At 44.4% G+C, this 17972-nt stretch overlaps 1 protein-coding gene across 1 annotated transcript in view; it reads left to right on the forward strand.

Moving 5' to 3' along the window:
• The first annotated feature begins 11861 nt into the window (after positions 1 to 11861).
• Positions 11862 to 17972, forward strand: part of Pkd2 (polycystin 2, transient receptor potential cation channel) — a 46277-nt gene continuing 40166 nt past the window's right edge. The window contains exon 1 of the mRNA XM_052735578.1: positions 11862 to 16199. Coding sequence (XP_052591538.1) covers positions 15599 to 16199 — 601 coding nt within the window. The 5' untranslated portion in view covers positions 11862 to 15598. The remainder of the gene's footprint in view (positions 16200 to 17972) is intronic.

A 17972-nucleotide genomic window follows, 5' to 3' on the forward strand; every position in this document is an offset into this window, starting at 1 on the left:
GCTCTACACCACTCAGTGTGTGGAACTCTGTTACAGCCCCCTGGAAAATAAATGCAATTCTAAACAACTTTGTGCTCATAAGTTCATCAACCTAGAAGAAACCAAATAGTTTCCCAAGGCTATTAACTCTCAATTCAGTCAGGATAACAGGGGTCAGGATTACAGTAGGGGGGTGGCCTTAACAACCACTTAAGACACTGAACTTGTAACTCAAAACTCCTGAAGAAGAAACTCCTGATCCAGATAATTGTACTGGAAATTTTTACCAGACATTCCAAGAATTAGCACACATTTTCCATCGTCACCTACAGAAAGCACAAGACGGGGTGGGGGGGCATTCTGTCTCGCTCATTCATGAGACAAGTGTTACTCCAGCACTAAATGCGGACAAGGCAACTCACACATACACAATGACGCTGAAACCCATAACTCTCATAAACACAGGCACAGAGGTCCTAGGCAAAATGTCAGAAAATCAAATCCAACAACATAAAAAAACGTACCCCTTAACCAGGTAGGATCCAGGACAGATATGCAAGGCTTGTTCAGTGTTTGAAAACCAAGCAATGTGTCCCTTTCTATCAGTAAGTTAGAGAAGAAAAGTCATATGATGGCATTGGTGATATAAAGAATCTAATAAATACAGTAGCAGTGCTGTGGGATGTTCTGTATGTCAAATGTGTTGCTGATTAGTCAATAATTAAAACACTGATTGGCCATTGGCTAGGCAGGAAGTGTAGGCGGGACAAGGAGGAGAATAAAGCTGGGAAGTGGAAGGCTGAGTCAGAGAGACACTGCCAGCCGCCACGATGAGAAACAGCATGTGAAGATGCCGGTAAGCCACAAGCCACGTGGCAAGGTATAGATTAATAGAAATGGGTTAATTTAAGCTGTAAGAACAGTTAGCAAGAAGCCTGCCACGGCCATACAGTTTGTAAGCAAAATAAGCCTCTGTGTTTACTTGGTTGGGTTTGAAAAGCTGTGGGACTGGCAGGTGAGAGAGATTTGTCCTGACTGTGGGCCAGGCAGGAAAACTCTACCTACAAATGGCGTCCAACGTGGTGGCAAGAGTTTCCACCTAAAAACCTGAGAAAAGATTCTAAAACGGAGCTAAAAACAGTTCCTAATTGTCTCTCTCAAATGAGCGGCAGCTGCTGGTTTGAGCTACTGGTGGGTTCCTAGCGTGCGTGCTCCACCTGCCTATGGCGGGAATGAGGCCTTTGCAAGTGGCACTTTGAGCTGCATAGTGGATTTAGCCTTTGCTGGTGCAGAGCAAAAGGGGAGGTTTCTGGGCTACACGCTGCTTGGCTAAAAGCATAGACCCCCGATAGCTCCCAGAGCTGGCGGTAAACCATGGCCATGTTGGGAAGCTGAGGTGGGTGGATCCAGCAGCCACAGCTGCTGCAGTTTAAGGCAATAGATTCACAATAAGACAGATTCAGATGTAATAGTTTACAATGTGTGTAAAAGATACGTAGGCTTGAAAGAGACAAAAAAGGTGATATATAGAGTTATAGAAATAAATACATAGTTTTAAAAAATAAAGTCTTTAAAGAGACAGTAAAATTAATATAAAAAATAAGCCACGTGAAGATGAATATTACACAGAGAATCTGGATTGTGTTGTCTTTGGGATTTTTAACTGCAGAAAAACATTTGATTGTAAAAGCTGTTGAGTTATGCCAAAATGTATATTTTAAAGGTACCTTGACTTCAAAATTTGGATATAAGGATATGTTGCTTCGGAAAAGAGTTTCTGCTTTTGTTCCCACAGAAAGCCAAAGGCTATGGATTTGTTCCAGATTAAGATACATCAGGTTTGACCAGCCAAGACCCCCTGAAAGGTCTCCGATGACACCATGGCCCAGATGATCCAACATCCAGAATGGTTTGAAGGCAACTGGCTCAGACGATACACCCTCATGGACTTTTCCATGATCCTAAAATTTTCTTTGTATCCCCATAAGATACAGCGCCCCCCTCCAGCAGGAAGTAGTAAGAGAAGCTACGCCCAAATTCCCAAATTATATGTAATTTTACTTTGTTAAGGTTAAAACCTTCCTTTTTTTTTTTTAAAAAAAAAGGGGGGGGGAGTGCTGTGGGATGTTCTGTATGTCAAATGTGTTGCTGATTAGTCAATAATTAAAACACTGATTGGCCATTGGCTAGGCAGGAAGTATAGGCGGGACAAGGAGGAGAATAAAGCTGGGAAGTGGAAGGCTGAGTCAGCTGCCATGATGACAAACAGCATGTGAAGATGCCGGTAAGCCACAAGCCACGTGGCAAGGTATAGATTAATAGAAATGGGTTAATTTAAGCTGTAAGAACAGTTAGCAAGAAGCCTGCCACGGCCATACAGTTTGTAAGCAAAATAAGCCTCTGTGTTTACTTGGTTGGGTTTGAAAGGCTGTGGGACTGGCAGGTGAGAGAGATTTGTCCTGACTGTGGGCCAGGCAGGAAAACTCTACCTACAGTAGCAGTTTAAAAAAATAAGAACACAGCTGGGCAGTGGTGGTACATGCCTTTAATCTCAGCCCTCAGGAGGTAGAGGCAGGTGGATCTCTGAGAGTCTGAGGCCAGCCTGGTTTACAGAGTGAGTTCCAGGACAGCCAGGACTGTTATATAGAGAAACCTTGTCTTGGAAAAACAAAAACAAACAAACAAACAAAAACCCAAAAGAACACATGGGAAGCCTAGTGCCTGATGCATAAATATGAAGGCCTGTGTTTGGATCTCCATACCCATTTATTAAGAGCCAGGTGTGGATGAACACAATTGTAACTTTAGCTTGGGAAGGGTGGAGTATGGTAGATTCCCTGAACTCACTGGCCAACTAGTCTAGTCAGGTGATCAGTGGGTTCAGTGAAAGATAAAGTGGGGAGCACCTGGGGCAGATACCTTACATCACCCTCTGGCCTACTTGAGCATCTGCACACACGTGCACATACACAAAGAACAGAGTATGTTCTCAACCTCAAAGAGCATCTCTGAAAACACATTGCTGTGGTGATACATTGTGCCCCCCAATATATTGTGTACCCTAATAAAACTTCTCTGGGGTCAGAGAACAGAACATCCACTAGATTAGACATAGAGGCCAGAAAATAGTGGCATACACACACCTTTAATTCTATCACTTGGGAGGCAGAGATCCCTCTGGATCTCTGTGAGTTCAAGGCCACACTGGGAACAGAGCTAGGTGTGGTGGCACACATCTTTAATCCCAGCACTTGAGATCTTATGTCTTTGCTTGGGAAGCACACACGCCTTTAATCCCAGGAAGTGATGGCAGGAAGCAGAAAGGTATACAAGGCATGAGGACCAGGAACTAGAGGCTTAATTTAGCAGCAGTTCACTGAGAGCCATTCGGGCAAGGACTCAAAGCTTTCAGTCTGAGGAAACAAGATCAGCTAGCTGAGGAGATGGCAAGGTGAGGTTAGTTGTGGCTTGTCCTGTCTCTCTGGTCTTTCAGCTTTCACCCCAATATCTGGCTCTGGATTTTTTTTATTAATAAGACTGTTTAGCAATCCATCTTACACATCACTAATTTTATTAAGGATAAATACTTCAGGATGAGTGCTTTCCCTTAGCAACAAGGAAGAATGTCTATTTCTTCATTCTTAATGTAGAACCAGAAATTGTATTCTCTGCAACGAGGTAAAAGAAATGAAAAGCACGCAGCCTAGAAAACATGAAATAGAAACGTTTCCATTTTCAGATGATACTGTTGTCTGTGTCGAAAACATTTAGGAAATGTTGACCATCGTGGTACAAACCCTTAGTCCCAGCACTCTGGAGGCTAAGACCGGAGGACTGTGAGTGCAAAGCCAGGCTGGCTGAGTTGTGAGACCTTACAGGGGTGGGGGAGAGTACAGGAAGGGATAGAAATTCTAAGACAGTCTTAGTCACTATTCTGTTGCTGAGAAGAAACACCATGACCAAGGCAAGTCTGATAAAAGAAAGCATTTAATTGAGGGTTTACTTACAGTTTCAGAGGGTGAGTCCATGGTCATTATGGCCGGGAGCATGGTGGCAGGCAGATTTGGGGCTGAGAGCTTACACTCTGATTGGCAGGCAGAGAGAGGCAGACTGGGCCTGCCATGGGCTTTTGAAACCTCACAGCCCACCCCCAGTGACAAACCTCCTCCAAGAAGGCCACACCTCCTAATCCTCCCCAAATAGAATTGAGAGACTAAGTATGCAGAGGTGTGGGCACATGGAAGTCATTCTCTCTCATATTACCTCTTCCCACTCCCTGACCCCCATAGCTTGTAGCCACATCATAATGCAAAATGCATTCAGTCCAACTTCAAAAGTCTTCATAGCCTTTTACAATCTCAGCACCATTTTAAAGTCCAAAGTCCATGTCTCTTCTGAGACTCAAGGCAATCTCTTAACTGCAATCCCATGTAAAAGAAAAAGGCAAACCACCATACCTGTCTTAGCTAGGGTTACAATTCCTGTGATGAAACACCATTAGCAAAAGCTACTTGTGGAAGGAAGGGTTTATCTGACTTACATATTGGGATATCATAATCCATTGAGGGAAGTCAACTCAGGAACTCAAACCAGGCAGGAACCTGGTTTGCAGAGACCATGAAGGGGTGTTGCTTATTGGCTTGTTCCTCATGACTTGTTCAGTCCGCTTTCTTATAGCACCCAGCACCATCATCCCAGGGATGGCCCCACTCATGGTAGGCTGGGCCCTCCCACATCAATCACTAATTAAGAAAATGACCTACATGCTTGCCTACAGCCCAATCTTACAGAAACATTTTCTCAATTGAGGCTCCCTCCTCTCAGATGATTTCAGCTTGTGTAAAGTTGACATAAAACCAACCAGCATCAGTATTTATATAAACACATCTAGAACCAGCTTTTAAAATCATAGGACCCATGATCAACTCAGTTGAATTCCTGTATTCTGACAACAAACAGATGGAGACAAAATAAAAAATGAATGCCATTTGACATTACAATTGCTCCAAAAAAGTCAATATTTAGGTACCTGTGGTGGTATTGTGTTCCCCAAAATATTGTGCACCCTAATAAACTTATCTGGGGTCAGAGAACAGAACAGCCACTAGATATAGAGGCTAGAAAATGGTGGCACTCACACCTTTAATCATAGCATTCCAGAGGCAGAGATCTACCTGGATCTCTATGTGTTCAAGGATACAGCCAAGCATGATGACGCCTTTAATCCCAGAAAGTGAGCATTTAATCCCAGGGAGTGATGGCAGAAAGCAGAAAGGTATATAAGGCATGAAGACCAGGAACTAGAACTTTTAGCTACTTATGCTTTTAGGCTTTTGAGCAGCAGTTCAGCTGAGACCTATCTGGATGAGGACTCAGGGGCTTCCAGTCTGAGGAAACAGGATCAGCTGAGAAGTTGGCAAGGTGAGGAGGTTGTGGCCTGTTCTATCTCTCCAATCTTCCAGCATTCACCCCAATACCTGGCTCTGAGTTTGCTCTTATTAATAAGACCATTTAAGATTCGTGCTACAGGTATCATCACCCCAATGAAGCATGTGCAGACACTTAATGATGAATGTTGTAAGATCTAGTGAAGAAAACCAGAGAGATATGAAGATTCAATATCTTCATATCAGGCCAATTCTCCCCAAATTTATCTGAAAGTTAACGCAATTCATATCAAAACTCAGCCAAAATTTTTGGATATACAGTGAAATATATTCTAAAATTCACATGAGAACATAAAGACCTTAAGAATCTCTACTATAAATAGTAAGTAAATATAATATTATAATTTTATATAACAGAAATATAATATTGTAAATAATAGCATTTTATTTTGGCTTGCTACATACTCAATAGCATAGCTCCTTATGGTATTAAGCTTACTACACAGCTACAACAATCAAGGCTGTATGGTGTCGGTAGAAGGACAGAGGAGCAGGTCATGTAGCAAACTGGAGGCTGCAGAAGTAGGTCTTGATAGATGACACAGTAATTTTTGACAAAGGAGTAAGATCACTCCAATGCAGAAGCAATGGTCTTTGCAGCACTGTTGGAGCAACTGAACATTCATAGGACAGAAAAATGCAACGATAACATGAAAGACCACATCCTAAGTCTCACACTTCACACAAAACATAAAGCAAGCAAGTAAACCAACAAGCAAAAAAAACCCAAGCCAAACAACAACAAAAAACCAAAAATCTCAAAGTGGATTATGGAATATAAACTATAAAATTATAAAAAAAACTCCCATAAAATAAATTAGGAGAAAATATTCAGACCTCAAACTAAGCAGATACCTTAGAATCAATGCCATAAGAAGAAAGAATAACTAAGTTGGGCATCTTCAAAATTTAAAATTTTGTCCTGATGAAAGGATGAAGACAAACTGCAGGCAGGGAGAAAGCCTGTCCACTGCACACCCTACAAAGGGATCTAGACCACAAACACCCAGTCCTTAGGCTGTGCAGTAGCCATGCCATCAACCACTTCTCATACTAACTACCCTGCGGTACTGCAGATCCCACAGGACAACGGACTCAGTACCACAGGACTGCACTTGTTTCACTCACCATGCTTAAGGTCTAAGTCTCTATTATCATGTCCAACTTCATTACAAATTCAGGGATTACCGTTGCCACCATAGTCATACCCAATAGTTCAATAAATAACTTACAGAACTCAAGAAAATATCTATGCTTACTGATTTGCTGTTAAAAATACAACTCAGATGCTGTGGAACAATCTCCACACACTGTGAATATGTATTGCTCTCATTGTTAATAAAAAGCTGATTGGCTGATGGGTAGGCAGGATTTTTTGGGCAGAGAGAATGCTGGGAAGAAGGAGGGCAGAGCCAGAGGAGTCGCCAAGTAGATGGAAAGGAAGCAGGACATGCAGGAGAGGTAAAAGCCACAAGCCTGGGGGCAGCACATAGATGAATAGGAATGGGTTAATTTAAGTTGTAAGAGCTGGTTAGTAATAAGTCTGAGCTACTGGCCAAACATTTATAATTAATAATAAGTCTCTGGGTGGTTTTTTGGGAAGTGGCTGGTGGAACAGGGCTGATCTTGGTCCAGATGAAAAACTCTGCCTACACTCAGAGACAGCTAAATGGCATGGACACAAGGGAAAGTGTGTGGAGGGTGGGATATGCAAAGTGTCCTTGGAACACACACTCTGTGGTTTCTAAAAAATGTCTTATTGTATACTCAGAATTGAGGCAATCATCCATCAATGCCGTTTGAACTCTCTCTAGCACTCCTGCCCTCCTTAGAGGCAAAGTAGCACAGCTGAGAGTTCTGATCCCCTCATCATGGCTGGCTCCTCTAGCGGCCAGCCCCATCTCTAATCTATCCAGGAACCCCAGATAAGCATCATCTCACCAGCGTTCAGGCAACATTCCTTGTCCTAGTTAGGGTTACTACTGCAGTGATGAAACACCATAACCAAAAGCAACTAAAGAATGAAAAAGTTTATTTCACTCACAGTTCCACATCATTGTTCATCATTGAAGGAAGTCAGGACAGGAACCTGAAGGCAGGAGCTGATACAGAGGCCATGGAGTGGTGCTGCTTACTGGCTTGCTCCCTATGGCTTGCTCAGCCTGCTTTCTTAAAGAATTTAGGACTACCTGCCCAGAGATGGCACCACCCACCACGGGCTGCCCCCCCCCCAATCTCTTATTAAGAGAATGTCTACAGGCTTGCTTACAGCCTGATCTTTATAGAGACGTTTTCTCAGTTGAGGTTCCCTCCTCTCAGATGACTCTAGCTTGTGTCAAGTCCAAGCCAGCCAGCTCACTCCTATCACTGGGAAGAGCACAAGTGTTTTAGAAGCCGTGTTTCATGAATCACAGGCCAGAACTGACTTTTCATTATTAATATACTGTAGTAAAGAACTCTAAAGAGTTAAAATTTTAAACAAATCAAACAGTGCAATCAGAAAACAGACAAAAGATATGCCTGACAATTCACCAAAGGGGATACACAGATGATAAACACATAGAAAGATGTTTCATGTTATTTGCAAATGCCCAGAGGCCCAGCATTTATGTGAAGAACACATACAAGGCCCTAGGTTCGATCTCCAGTGCTGCCAAGAACACAAATAAAACAATCTATTCAGTATTCAGTATTCAGAAAAACAGTATTCAACCACGAAACACCTATAAGAATGACAAATATAATATTACAAATAATGATGTCTGATACTGTGAAGGATGTGGAGACAGTGATCATGCACAGCTGATGGGAATGTAAGACTATACTTATCCTCAAAAGTAGTTTGGTAATTCGTTCCTTTGATGCTTATGTGCACTTTACACATGATCAAGAAAGAACACTTGGGCAGCCGGGTGGTGGTTGTGCACACTTTTAATCCCAGCATTTGGGGAGGCAGATGCAGGCAGATCTCTGTGATTTCGAGGCTAGCCTGGTCTACAGAGTGAGCTCCAGGACCGCCAGGGCTGTTACACAGAGAAACCCTTTATTGAAAGAAAAAAAAAAAAAAGGAAAGCTGTAGAAAGCTATAGCTTTAATAAGTGCTGACTTGGGAGCTCAAATGGCATCGAAACACGCTCTTTCTCAGTGTTTCACTCTGCTTTCTTATCATGCAGACTTCTATGACCTATCAAAGACAGAGTGAATCAGAAATCCTCAGAGTTAGACTCTAGAATCTATTTTAAAATACAATGATTTCCTGGCAGAATGTCATACACTTTAAATGTTGGTTAAATGTTTCACTCCTGTGGCAACCTAATAGCAAACTTACTGCTGGCAGGGACAGCCCTTCTGACTCATTCACAGCTACAATTGTACTAGAAGGACATGAAGAAAGCACTGTGCAAAGTCTGGTAGGTCTTGGAACGCTGAGATCCTTGTTCCTATTGGGGTCAAGAGGTATTTGAAAAATGATTCCATACCCTTTGGGAAAGTCTGGGTTGGTGAAAGTATAGTTCAAAGTCTTTTAGCAATCATGCCCAGAGAGTGCTCATAAATTATTAATAAATGGGGCTGGAGAGATGGCTCAGCAGTTAAAAACACTGACTGCTTTTCCAGAGGTCCTGGGTTCAATTCCCAGCACCCACATGGCAACTCACAACTGTCTGTAATGCCAAGATCTGACACTCTCACATAGACATAAATGCAGACAAAACACCAATGCAAGTAAAATAAAAATAAATAATTAAGAAAAAAAAGGAACACAAGCTGAGAAAGCCATGGCAAGCAAATCAGGAAATTGTGTTCTCCAGTGGCCTCTGTTTCATTTAAAATGATTAATAAATGATTATATATTATAGTTAGTTAAGATGAAAATCTTATACAGTAGTTCAAATAGCTCCGTTCTTAGTCCCACCTTGAACAATGATGATAAATATATCTGCACTTGACAAAACAAGGAGACAGCACAGGATGAAATATGTTTTAAGGGAGAGTGCTGGAATTAAGGGTATGGTGGCACACACCTGTAATTCCAGCATTCAGAAGGTGGGGGGCAGGAATATCAGAAGTTCAAGCTACACACTAAGTTTGAGGCCAGCCTGGGTTACATGAAATAAGATGTGTGTGTGTGTGTGTGTGTGTGTGTGTGTGTGTGTGTGTGTGTGTGTGTGTGTATTGTACGATAACATGGCCACCCTAACATTAATTTGATTTTGTTTTGCTTCTGGTCCTCTCATTCTGTTTGAAGCACTTTTTGTATATGTGCTCTTGGCTCCACTCTCCCTGAGTGTGAACACTTGGGCTGCCAGTTTGTCTGGACTTAGAACTATAACACAAATCCAGCAGGCAAAAAATGGTTCATTTTTAATGCTTGGTGAAAAATAACCCACATTCTGGCTTGAGTAACACTAATCAAACTTGGCCACTGTACCCATTCATAAATAAATCACAGGGCTAAAGGAACTAGACACTCTGACTGGCCATGTTGGAGACCTGATTCACTTTTTGGAGCTAAAGGTAGTGCCAGCCACCTCTGAGTCACATTGACACTCAGAATAGGGGAGAATCATTGCTGCCCAGAAAGTCTGATTACCACTATCACTCAAAAAGAGACGGGCTGCTGAGCTACAGACACCAGTGAAGTAAGCCATGGCTCCTACTTACCCCGGGCATGCATTTGACTCAGGAAGATGACAGACAGGGGTACAAATGACACAAAAGTTTTCATGGAAGACCAACAAGTCAATGGAGACCAGGGTTGTTGTAGCTAGAGTTTTCCTGCCTGTCCCACAGTCAGGACAAATCTCTCTCACCCACCAGTCCCACAGCTGCTCAGACCCAACCAAGTAAACACAGAGACTTATATTGCTTACAAACCATATGGGCGTGGCAGGCTTCTTGCTAACTGTTCTTACAGCTTAAATTAATCCATTTCTATAAATCTATACCTTGCCACGTGGCTCGTGGCTTACCGGCATCTTCACATGCTGCTTGTCATGGCGGCGGCTGGCAGTGTCTCCCTTTCCCTTCCTGTTCTTTCTTTTCTCCTCTCTGTTAGTCCTGCCTATACTTCCTGCCTAGCCACTGGCCAATCAGTGTTTTATTTATTGACCAATCAGAGCAACACATTTGCCATACAGAACATCCCACAGCAGGTTGTAGCTAAGGAAGATGTCAGAAGTTGGTAACCGAGTGTCTGAGTCTAGAAAGGCCCACAAGTTTCTGTGAAGTATAAAAGGAGGGGACGAGAGCTATTTGAAGGTGTGTGCAGGTGGTCTCTTTACACAATTTGTTTCCCTTGAAAACAGAACTTATGCCTTATTTTTGTGTCCCTAGAGTCCAGTATGGCACTTGATGTTGTAAGCATTCACTGAAAGTTTGGTGAATTTGTTAATATTCCTTCATTAGCATTCAATCTGAATTCCAACAAAGATCTGGAAATAGATATTAAACTTCATTATTCTGAATAGGAAACTAAGAGAGAGGGGTTAGGTCACTACCACCACAGTGCCAGCTAATGGTAATGCCAAGTTAACCCTTTACAGATATAGGCAGGCCAAGCTAAACCCAAACCAGACCTAAGAATGCCACAGATCTGTGCCTTGCCTTTTGAGAAATGAAATGAGACATGAACTGAAGTTTACAAAAAAAGTTAGCATTTCTTCTTATAATGGCCCAAATGTCAGATTTTCTGCTAATGATTTCAGATGCTGAGTGGTAAAAATTTATCTTAGAGTATTATTAAATAAATAAGTCCTTGGGGGAAAATGAGGGAAAACAATGTCTGTTTGGTGAGTTGCTAAGCAACACCACACATGCCAGGAACTCCTTTTGGACTTCCTATTGAAGGTGGAGACGTCCAGACCAACGGGTACTTTGCTTGTTTCTGTCTCACTAGTTTTCACTGGAAAATTAAAGTGAACCAGTAAACAAACCTCCAAAATTAACAGCGCTGACATTGGATGGATGGACACTGCTGTGTGTTAAATTTAACTGGACTCTTCCTAAGGCTGCTGTTTACAAGTTTCTACAGCAGTACTCAGACTAAATGTGGAATCTGTACAGTGTGTCCCTAGGAAAGCCTACCACAAGGATAAAAAGAAACCAAACAGCATCCATTCCCCACAGTATTAGATTACTGAAATCCATAATACAATAGGATTGTGGTAGCTAGGTGAAGAAAAATATAATTCTGTGATTCCCACTTTAAATAAGGGAAAAATTTATGAGAAGTAGGTGTTTGACTATTTAAAGGAAGTCATTCCATCCACAGGGAGAAAGACTGACAGTCTCAGGCCTTGTTTGAGCAAAAGCCAGTTGCTCTGTAAAGGATAAACACATTAAAGTAAAACCAGAAAGGGATCATTAACAAACAGACAAGAATGAAGAGCAGGAAACATGTTCACTGAGGGGTCCTGGGCTCATGAAAGCCAAGACTAAAGTTAAGTCAGATTCAGTACAAAAGGGACCAGGTGCTACTTGAGTTATTGTGCATTAAAACTGCAGAGAGTCTCTTAAAATTACTTTTCTTGTAAGTAAAATTGAGGTAAACACACACCCAACTCTAAGTTACTTGTTTAGATACATTTTCAACCAATCTAAATTACTTTTGATGGTGAGGATGTCATTTTAGTAAGAATGTCTCACACTTTAAGTATTGACACTGTAAAAACACACAGACTTATTACTATGTTTATTAACTTTGTGATTTGTTTATCAGAATCACATCTGAGGCCTTCCATCCCGTGGTCCTACTGCTTTACCTACCCATTTCAGCCCAGGGAGTCTCTCTTACGAATCCCCTCTTGACTTGGAAACTTCCACTTTTAGCTAGATACTAAATAAGTCCCCCTTTGGCTGTTATTAAACTCAGGATGAAGATCTCTCCAGTGAGATTGTAACTCCATGAAGGATCTGCCTATTCCATCCTAACTAAAGTCATACATTTATTATATAGGTAAAAACACAGAATTCGACATTCAAGGTAAATATAAAGTAATTGAAAGGATTGGTTTCTCTATTCTTCCTTGACTAAGTCACTTTTCCACCCAGACGCTCCTGCTTAAACCAATGGACTCCACGTGTACTAGCAAGAAATGCTGAGGACAGACGAGAAAAGCACATCTCGGCAGTGACCTGCTGTCTTCTGGTGGGGAAAACATCCCAAAGGCAAGCAAACAGCAAAACCCTTCTGAAGGGTCGGGAGACCCCAGCCTTAACCAAAGCTCCAGCTCTGTGACTAGAGATTCCTAAGCCTCAGCATTTGCTCAGCTCACGACCTCTTCCCCATGAGGACTAGGTTTCTCAGAGATCGTCTCCTGCTCCTAGCGGTGTGTCTCATGCACGCTGGACTCTCAGGAAGTATTTCCTCTACCATCTTGAGTTTGCCATGGATCCCCTGCTCTCAACAAATACACAGTCCAGCTGGCGCAAAGATGACCAACAAGCAGTTGTAGTGGGCCAAAAATAAATATTATAATTAAGACGTAAGAGCAAACACAGCTTTAACAGTACACAGCATTACCATGCATACAGCAATGTTCCATACGCCTTACTGATGTAATCTGAGTGTTGATGCTTCCCAAATTCATAGGCTGAAATCCTGAAGTGTCACAGGGATGGTAGAAAGAGGTGGGATCTTTATAGGGAGTCATGGAGACGGATGTCTTATGAGGCCAAAGGAGTTTGTGTGGGTTAATTTTCCATGGCTGTGACAAAATGTCTGAGATAAGTCAGAAGGGTGAAAAGATTGTTTGGGTCATGGTTCCAGAAGGTTCAGATCATGGTTTATTAGCTCTGTTCGTTTAGACATTTAGACTTCTGAGTGAGAATACCATTGTAGGTCACACACACACACACACACACACACACACACACACACACACACACACACATACACAAAACGGTGGAACAATGCTACTCGTGACCAGAAGATAGGGTAGGAGAGGAGAGGACAGGAGGAGAGGTGGGGGGAAAGACCTGGGTCCACATGCCCTTCAAGAAGGAGTATGTCCCTGATGACCTAATGTCACTGGCTCCCACCTCACAGAGTTCACCACTTTCCAACAGGATCATGATCTGGTGACTGAACCTTTAACAGACAAACCTTGAAGGACATTTAAGATCCAAATCCCAACACAGGCTTTGTGTCCCTTTCACCACATGAAGATACATCTAAGAGGTGCCTTATGACTCAGAAAGGACTTTCCACACATACCAACTCTGCCAGTACCATGCATTGAAACGTCCGCTTCTAGAACTGTGAGAAGTAAATGTTTCTAAGCCACGTGGTAATGGTAATTTTGTTACAGCATCCGAAAGGGATGGTCTTAGACACATGTATCAATTCACCTGTTCACTACAAACCTACGAGGCAGGGGTTACTATTATTTCTATTTTCAGAGGCACACGTGAAGTAACTTCCCCCCAGGTCCTGCAGTTGCCTGCTTCTATGGTACTGATAATGAATTAGTGTGGTATAAACACAAAGACTGGAGCATCGCTGAAATTCTAGAAAAGTATTATATGACCCATTATGACTAAATTTTGTGTACCCCCAAATTCATACATTGAATTTCTAAGTTCTAGTTTGTCAGTATATGACTATACTTGGTCACTGGGTCTTTCTCAAAGCAACTAAATTTAAATCATACAATTATAGTTGTCTGTAATCACTATGATGCAGAGGAGGAGGAGGAGGAGGAGGAGGAGGAGGAGGAGGAGGAGGAGGAGGAGAAAATATCCAAGGGAGGACAGCGGGGAGACACAGGCAAAATGAGCCATCTGCAATCCAAGAGCGACCTCAGGGGAGGCCAACCAACCTATTCTGAGAAAATATATTTGTATTATTGAACACAGCATGAGGTAGGTTGTTTTAACAAGCCTAGCACACTAACATCGGATCAGATCATGCACATTTGCTAAACTACGGAAATTAAAAGGTGTCACTTATGCTAGAATTCCATAGACTCCTTTATGCATCAACATGGCCGATCCTATAATCTGGCAAGAGTGGGGACGGGGAGAATACAGGCGTCATAGCACTCTTGAAGGTTTCTAGTTCAGTCTTTTCCCCGAAGCTAAAGAAGGTGGTGAGGCTGGTTTAGTCCTGGAATGGCAGAAGAGAGGTGGAACTGGCAGAATCATTCACTCCAGTGTGGGATGACCACGCTAGCAGCGGAAATTAAAAGCAGAGAGTTCATCAGGGAGACCAGTGAGGGTAGAAATGACAGGGAGACACGTGAGGGACCTGAAGAGGAGGAGGAGGATGAGAATAACCTAAGAGAAGCCTTAGAAGTGAAGCGAGAGAGGCACAAGCCTCAACCAGGGTTATGGGATTTCAAAGAGATGGGGACACCATAGAAAATTGAGCTTGGAGGAGGCTCAGCATGAACCAGCTGCACAGCCTTAAGTTGGATGTGCCAGCTGGGGCGGAGGGAGGAATGAACATCTAGACCTAAGGCCTGTGGCAGGATTCCGTTCCTCAGATCCCAGTGCTGAGCAGGAGCGGAAATGAGATAATGGTGGAGGCATGAGCGATCCGAGTCCCAAAACCCAGTCCTTGGCATCCTCAGGATGTCTGGAGAGAGGAGACAGGGGAAATCACCTAATCAACAGGAGAATCGGGGATGAGGACCACCAAGTGCAAGGCGGGACAGGCTTAATGACCTGTTCTGTTTTTTAAATGAAGGATAGATTTCTTTGCCCTCCTGGAGACTTCAGTTCAAGCTAGATTTCACCAGTTCACACTATGCAACAAGAGGATCACAGTCTTTACTCTTCTCTTTGGGCCTTGGTAAACCTAGGCAGGGGATGGACATGGCCTAAGCATTATCTCGAGGTCCTGCAGGCATGGACAAACCCAGGACTCCTTTTCCAGAGGAGCTGGCCGGCCAAGCACTCCCTCCTTTCGCGAGCCACCCCATAGGAACGCGGGCGCCGTTCGGGACCCGGCTCCACTTGGAACGCTGGCCCGGGAATCGCGGGACGCGCGCTGGCCGCCAGGGCCACTTCCCCGCGCCTGAGGCCAGCCGAGGCGAAGCCTGGCCCCGGGAGGCGGGCCGAGGGGGCGGGCGGGGGCGGGGAGCAGGCGGCGGACCCCGGGAAGAAAAGAACATGGCTCCTGCGGCAGAGGGCAGCGCCGCTCCGGGGCGCGCGGGGCGCCAGTGACCGCGATGGTGAACTCCAACCGCGTGCAGCCGCAGCCGCCCGGGGATGCCAAGCGCTCGCCCGCACCGCGAGCTCCCGGGTCAGGCCGGCTGGCTGCAGGAGGTGCGGCTGGGGGCGCCGGCCTGGCCGTCCCGGGAGGCCTCCGGGAGCAGCGGGGCCTGGAGATCGAGATGGAGCGCATCCGGCAGGCGGCTGCGCGGGACCCCCCGGCCGGAGCCTCGGCCTCCCCTTCTCCTCCGCTCTCGTCGTGCTCCAGGCAGGCGTGGAGCCGCGATAACCCGGGCTTCGAGGCCGAGGAGGACGACGACGACGACGAGGTGGAAGGGGAGGAAGGAGGGATGGTGGTGGAGATGGACGTGGAGTGGCGCCCGGGCAGCCGCAGGTCGGCCTCCTCCTCGGCTGTGAGCTCGGCGGGCGCCCGCGGCCGGGCGCTGGGGAGTTACCGGGGCGCCGGGCACCCGAGCGGGAGGAGGCGCCGGCTAGAGGACCAGGGCGCGCCGTGTCCCAGCCCCGCAGGCGGCGGGGACCCGCTGCATCGCCACCTCCCCCTGGACCGGCAGCCGCCCCGAGTGGCCTGGGCCGAGAGGCTGGTGCGCGGGCTGCGAGGTAAGAACGGGACCCGCGGTGTCCGGTGAGAACTGCCTGTCTGCGGGCCCGAACCCTCGTCCTCCGCGTTCCCGCCTCCTTCCCGAGCGCCCTTCCCACCTCCGCTCACTTTGCGTGATTTCCGGTACCCAGCGCGGAATTCCACTGCGCCCTTGTTGGTGCGAATTCCTCAGGCACCTCCCTCTCCCTTTAGGATGCTAGCACACTTGGGAAAATAGGAGAAAGCCGTTTTCGGGAGTATCTGGGGCTTGTGGAGGACGAAGAGAGACTATTCTAGTACAACTGATGATAGTTGGAACTGTGTGTTTGCTAAATGTCACAAAATGAGGATCAAGTTTATTCCAGCTCCCATGCTTTTCATTTGGCGGCCATGCGCCATGTCCCTTCAACTAATCTAGGAGGGGACCTACAGCGTTACCCATGTTTTGAGAGTGATGCCTTTAGATGGGCAGGACTGGTGGAGAGGAGAGACGTTGACGACATGAATACAGTAACGCCTGTAGAAACGCAGTTTTGACCATTTCTCATTCTAGATGTATTTCTTAAACAGTTGCAAAGAAAACATTACCCCTACCCGGTGTGTGTTTAAAGACTGGAAGTCTGTTTTAAAATAATGTTTTCGGCCATTCCAACAAGATGATTGCTTCTCCAGATACCAGCTGGTTCGTGTGTCAGCCTTCCGTGCACACAACTCTCCACAAGGCTGGAGAGGACACAGATTTTCCAACAGCAGATTGAATCCCGTGTTCTCAAACTTTTGCCACCAGAGGCATCTGTGGAAAAGGGTTTTGCTAACTCCCATCCACCTAGTTATCTCACTCCCCACCTTTAAGAGTTTTATCCCGATATTTCTTGTTGTCCCCCCCTCCTCTGTCTGCAATTCCCAGTCCAGCACAGAAACTATCCAGATGTTGAAGCAATGTGGTTTAGACAGGCCTACATTTAAATCCTGGTTCTCCTACTGTTTGACCTTGAACATGTTATTTAACTGCTCTGACCCTTAAGTTTTCTTTTAGAAAAGAAATGGGCAGTACATAACCCTCGATGTGTTGAAATAATCAAATGAGAAGGTGTCTAAACTGGGCAGCAAATCTTTGCTGTGTTGTGTTTCACGATTATTAAAGATGATGAAAGTGCCTTTTTACACAACTTTTATATGTGTGTGCTAGTTAATGTGATTCGGGGCATTGTGAAAAGCAAAGCATCCTTTTGAGGTAACATTAATAGAATATTAATAGAATAGGAAAACACTACTGCTTTCTTAATGCCTGGAACCGTATGAAACAGATTCTTACTTTAAACTATGTAAGAAGTGCTTTTAAAAAGCATTCACCAACGTGAGATAAAAGTTTCTTATAAGCTAATAGATAATGGAAAGTCACATGATTTTAAATCAGCTTGAGCAGTTGGTCATATACTTAACTTTGAACTCAATAATGAGAGGCAATGAAATAAAATGTATACTTTTATATTTAGACATATATATGTTTATTTTTTTAAAGAAGAATTTCAGTAAACTCACAATGAGACAGATAGGCTTGATCGGTGGGAACCTTGTAGAGGTTCTGAGAGGAGGTGGGGGGCACTGGAGAGGCCATGGTAGCTGTGAGTTCCTTTCCAGGGTCTTGCCCTGAGCGTCTCTGCATCTGTTCCCTCGGTCATATCTAATAAACTTTAATAGTAATAATAATATAATGGGATGGTGCATCCATCGAAGGTGTAACTCACCGGAGAGCAGACTTGGGAAACTGTTAATTATAGAAAATTTGGAAC

Source organism: Peromyscus californicus, unplaced genomic scaffold (assembly GCF_007827085.1).
Source record: "Peromyscus californicus insignis strain IS unplaced genomic scaffold, ASM782708v3 Scaffold_13__1_contigs__length_99412109, whole genome shotgun sequence".
Lineage (NCBI taxonomy): Eukaryota > Metazoa > Chordata > Mammalia > Rodentia > Cricetidae > Peromyscus > Peromyscus californicus.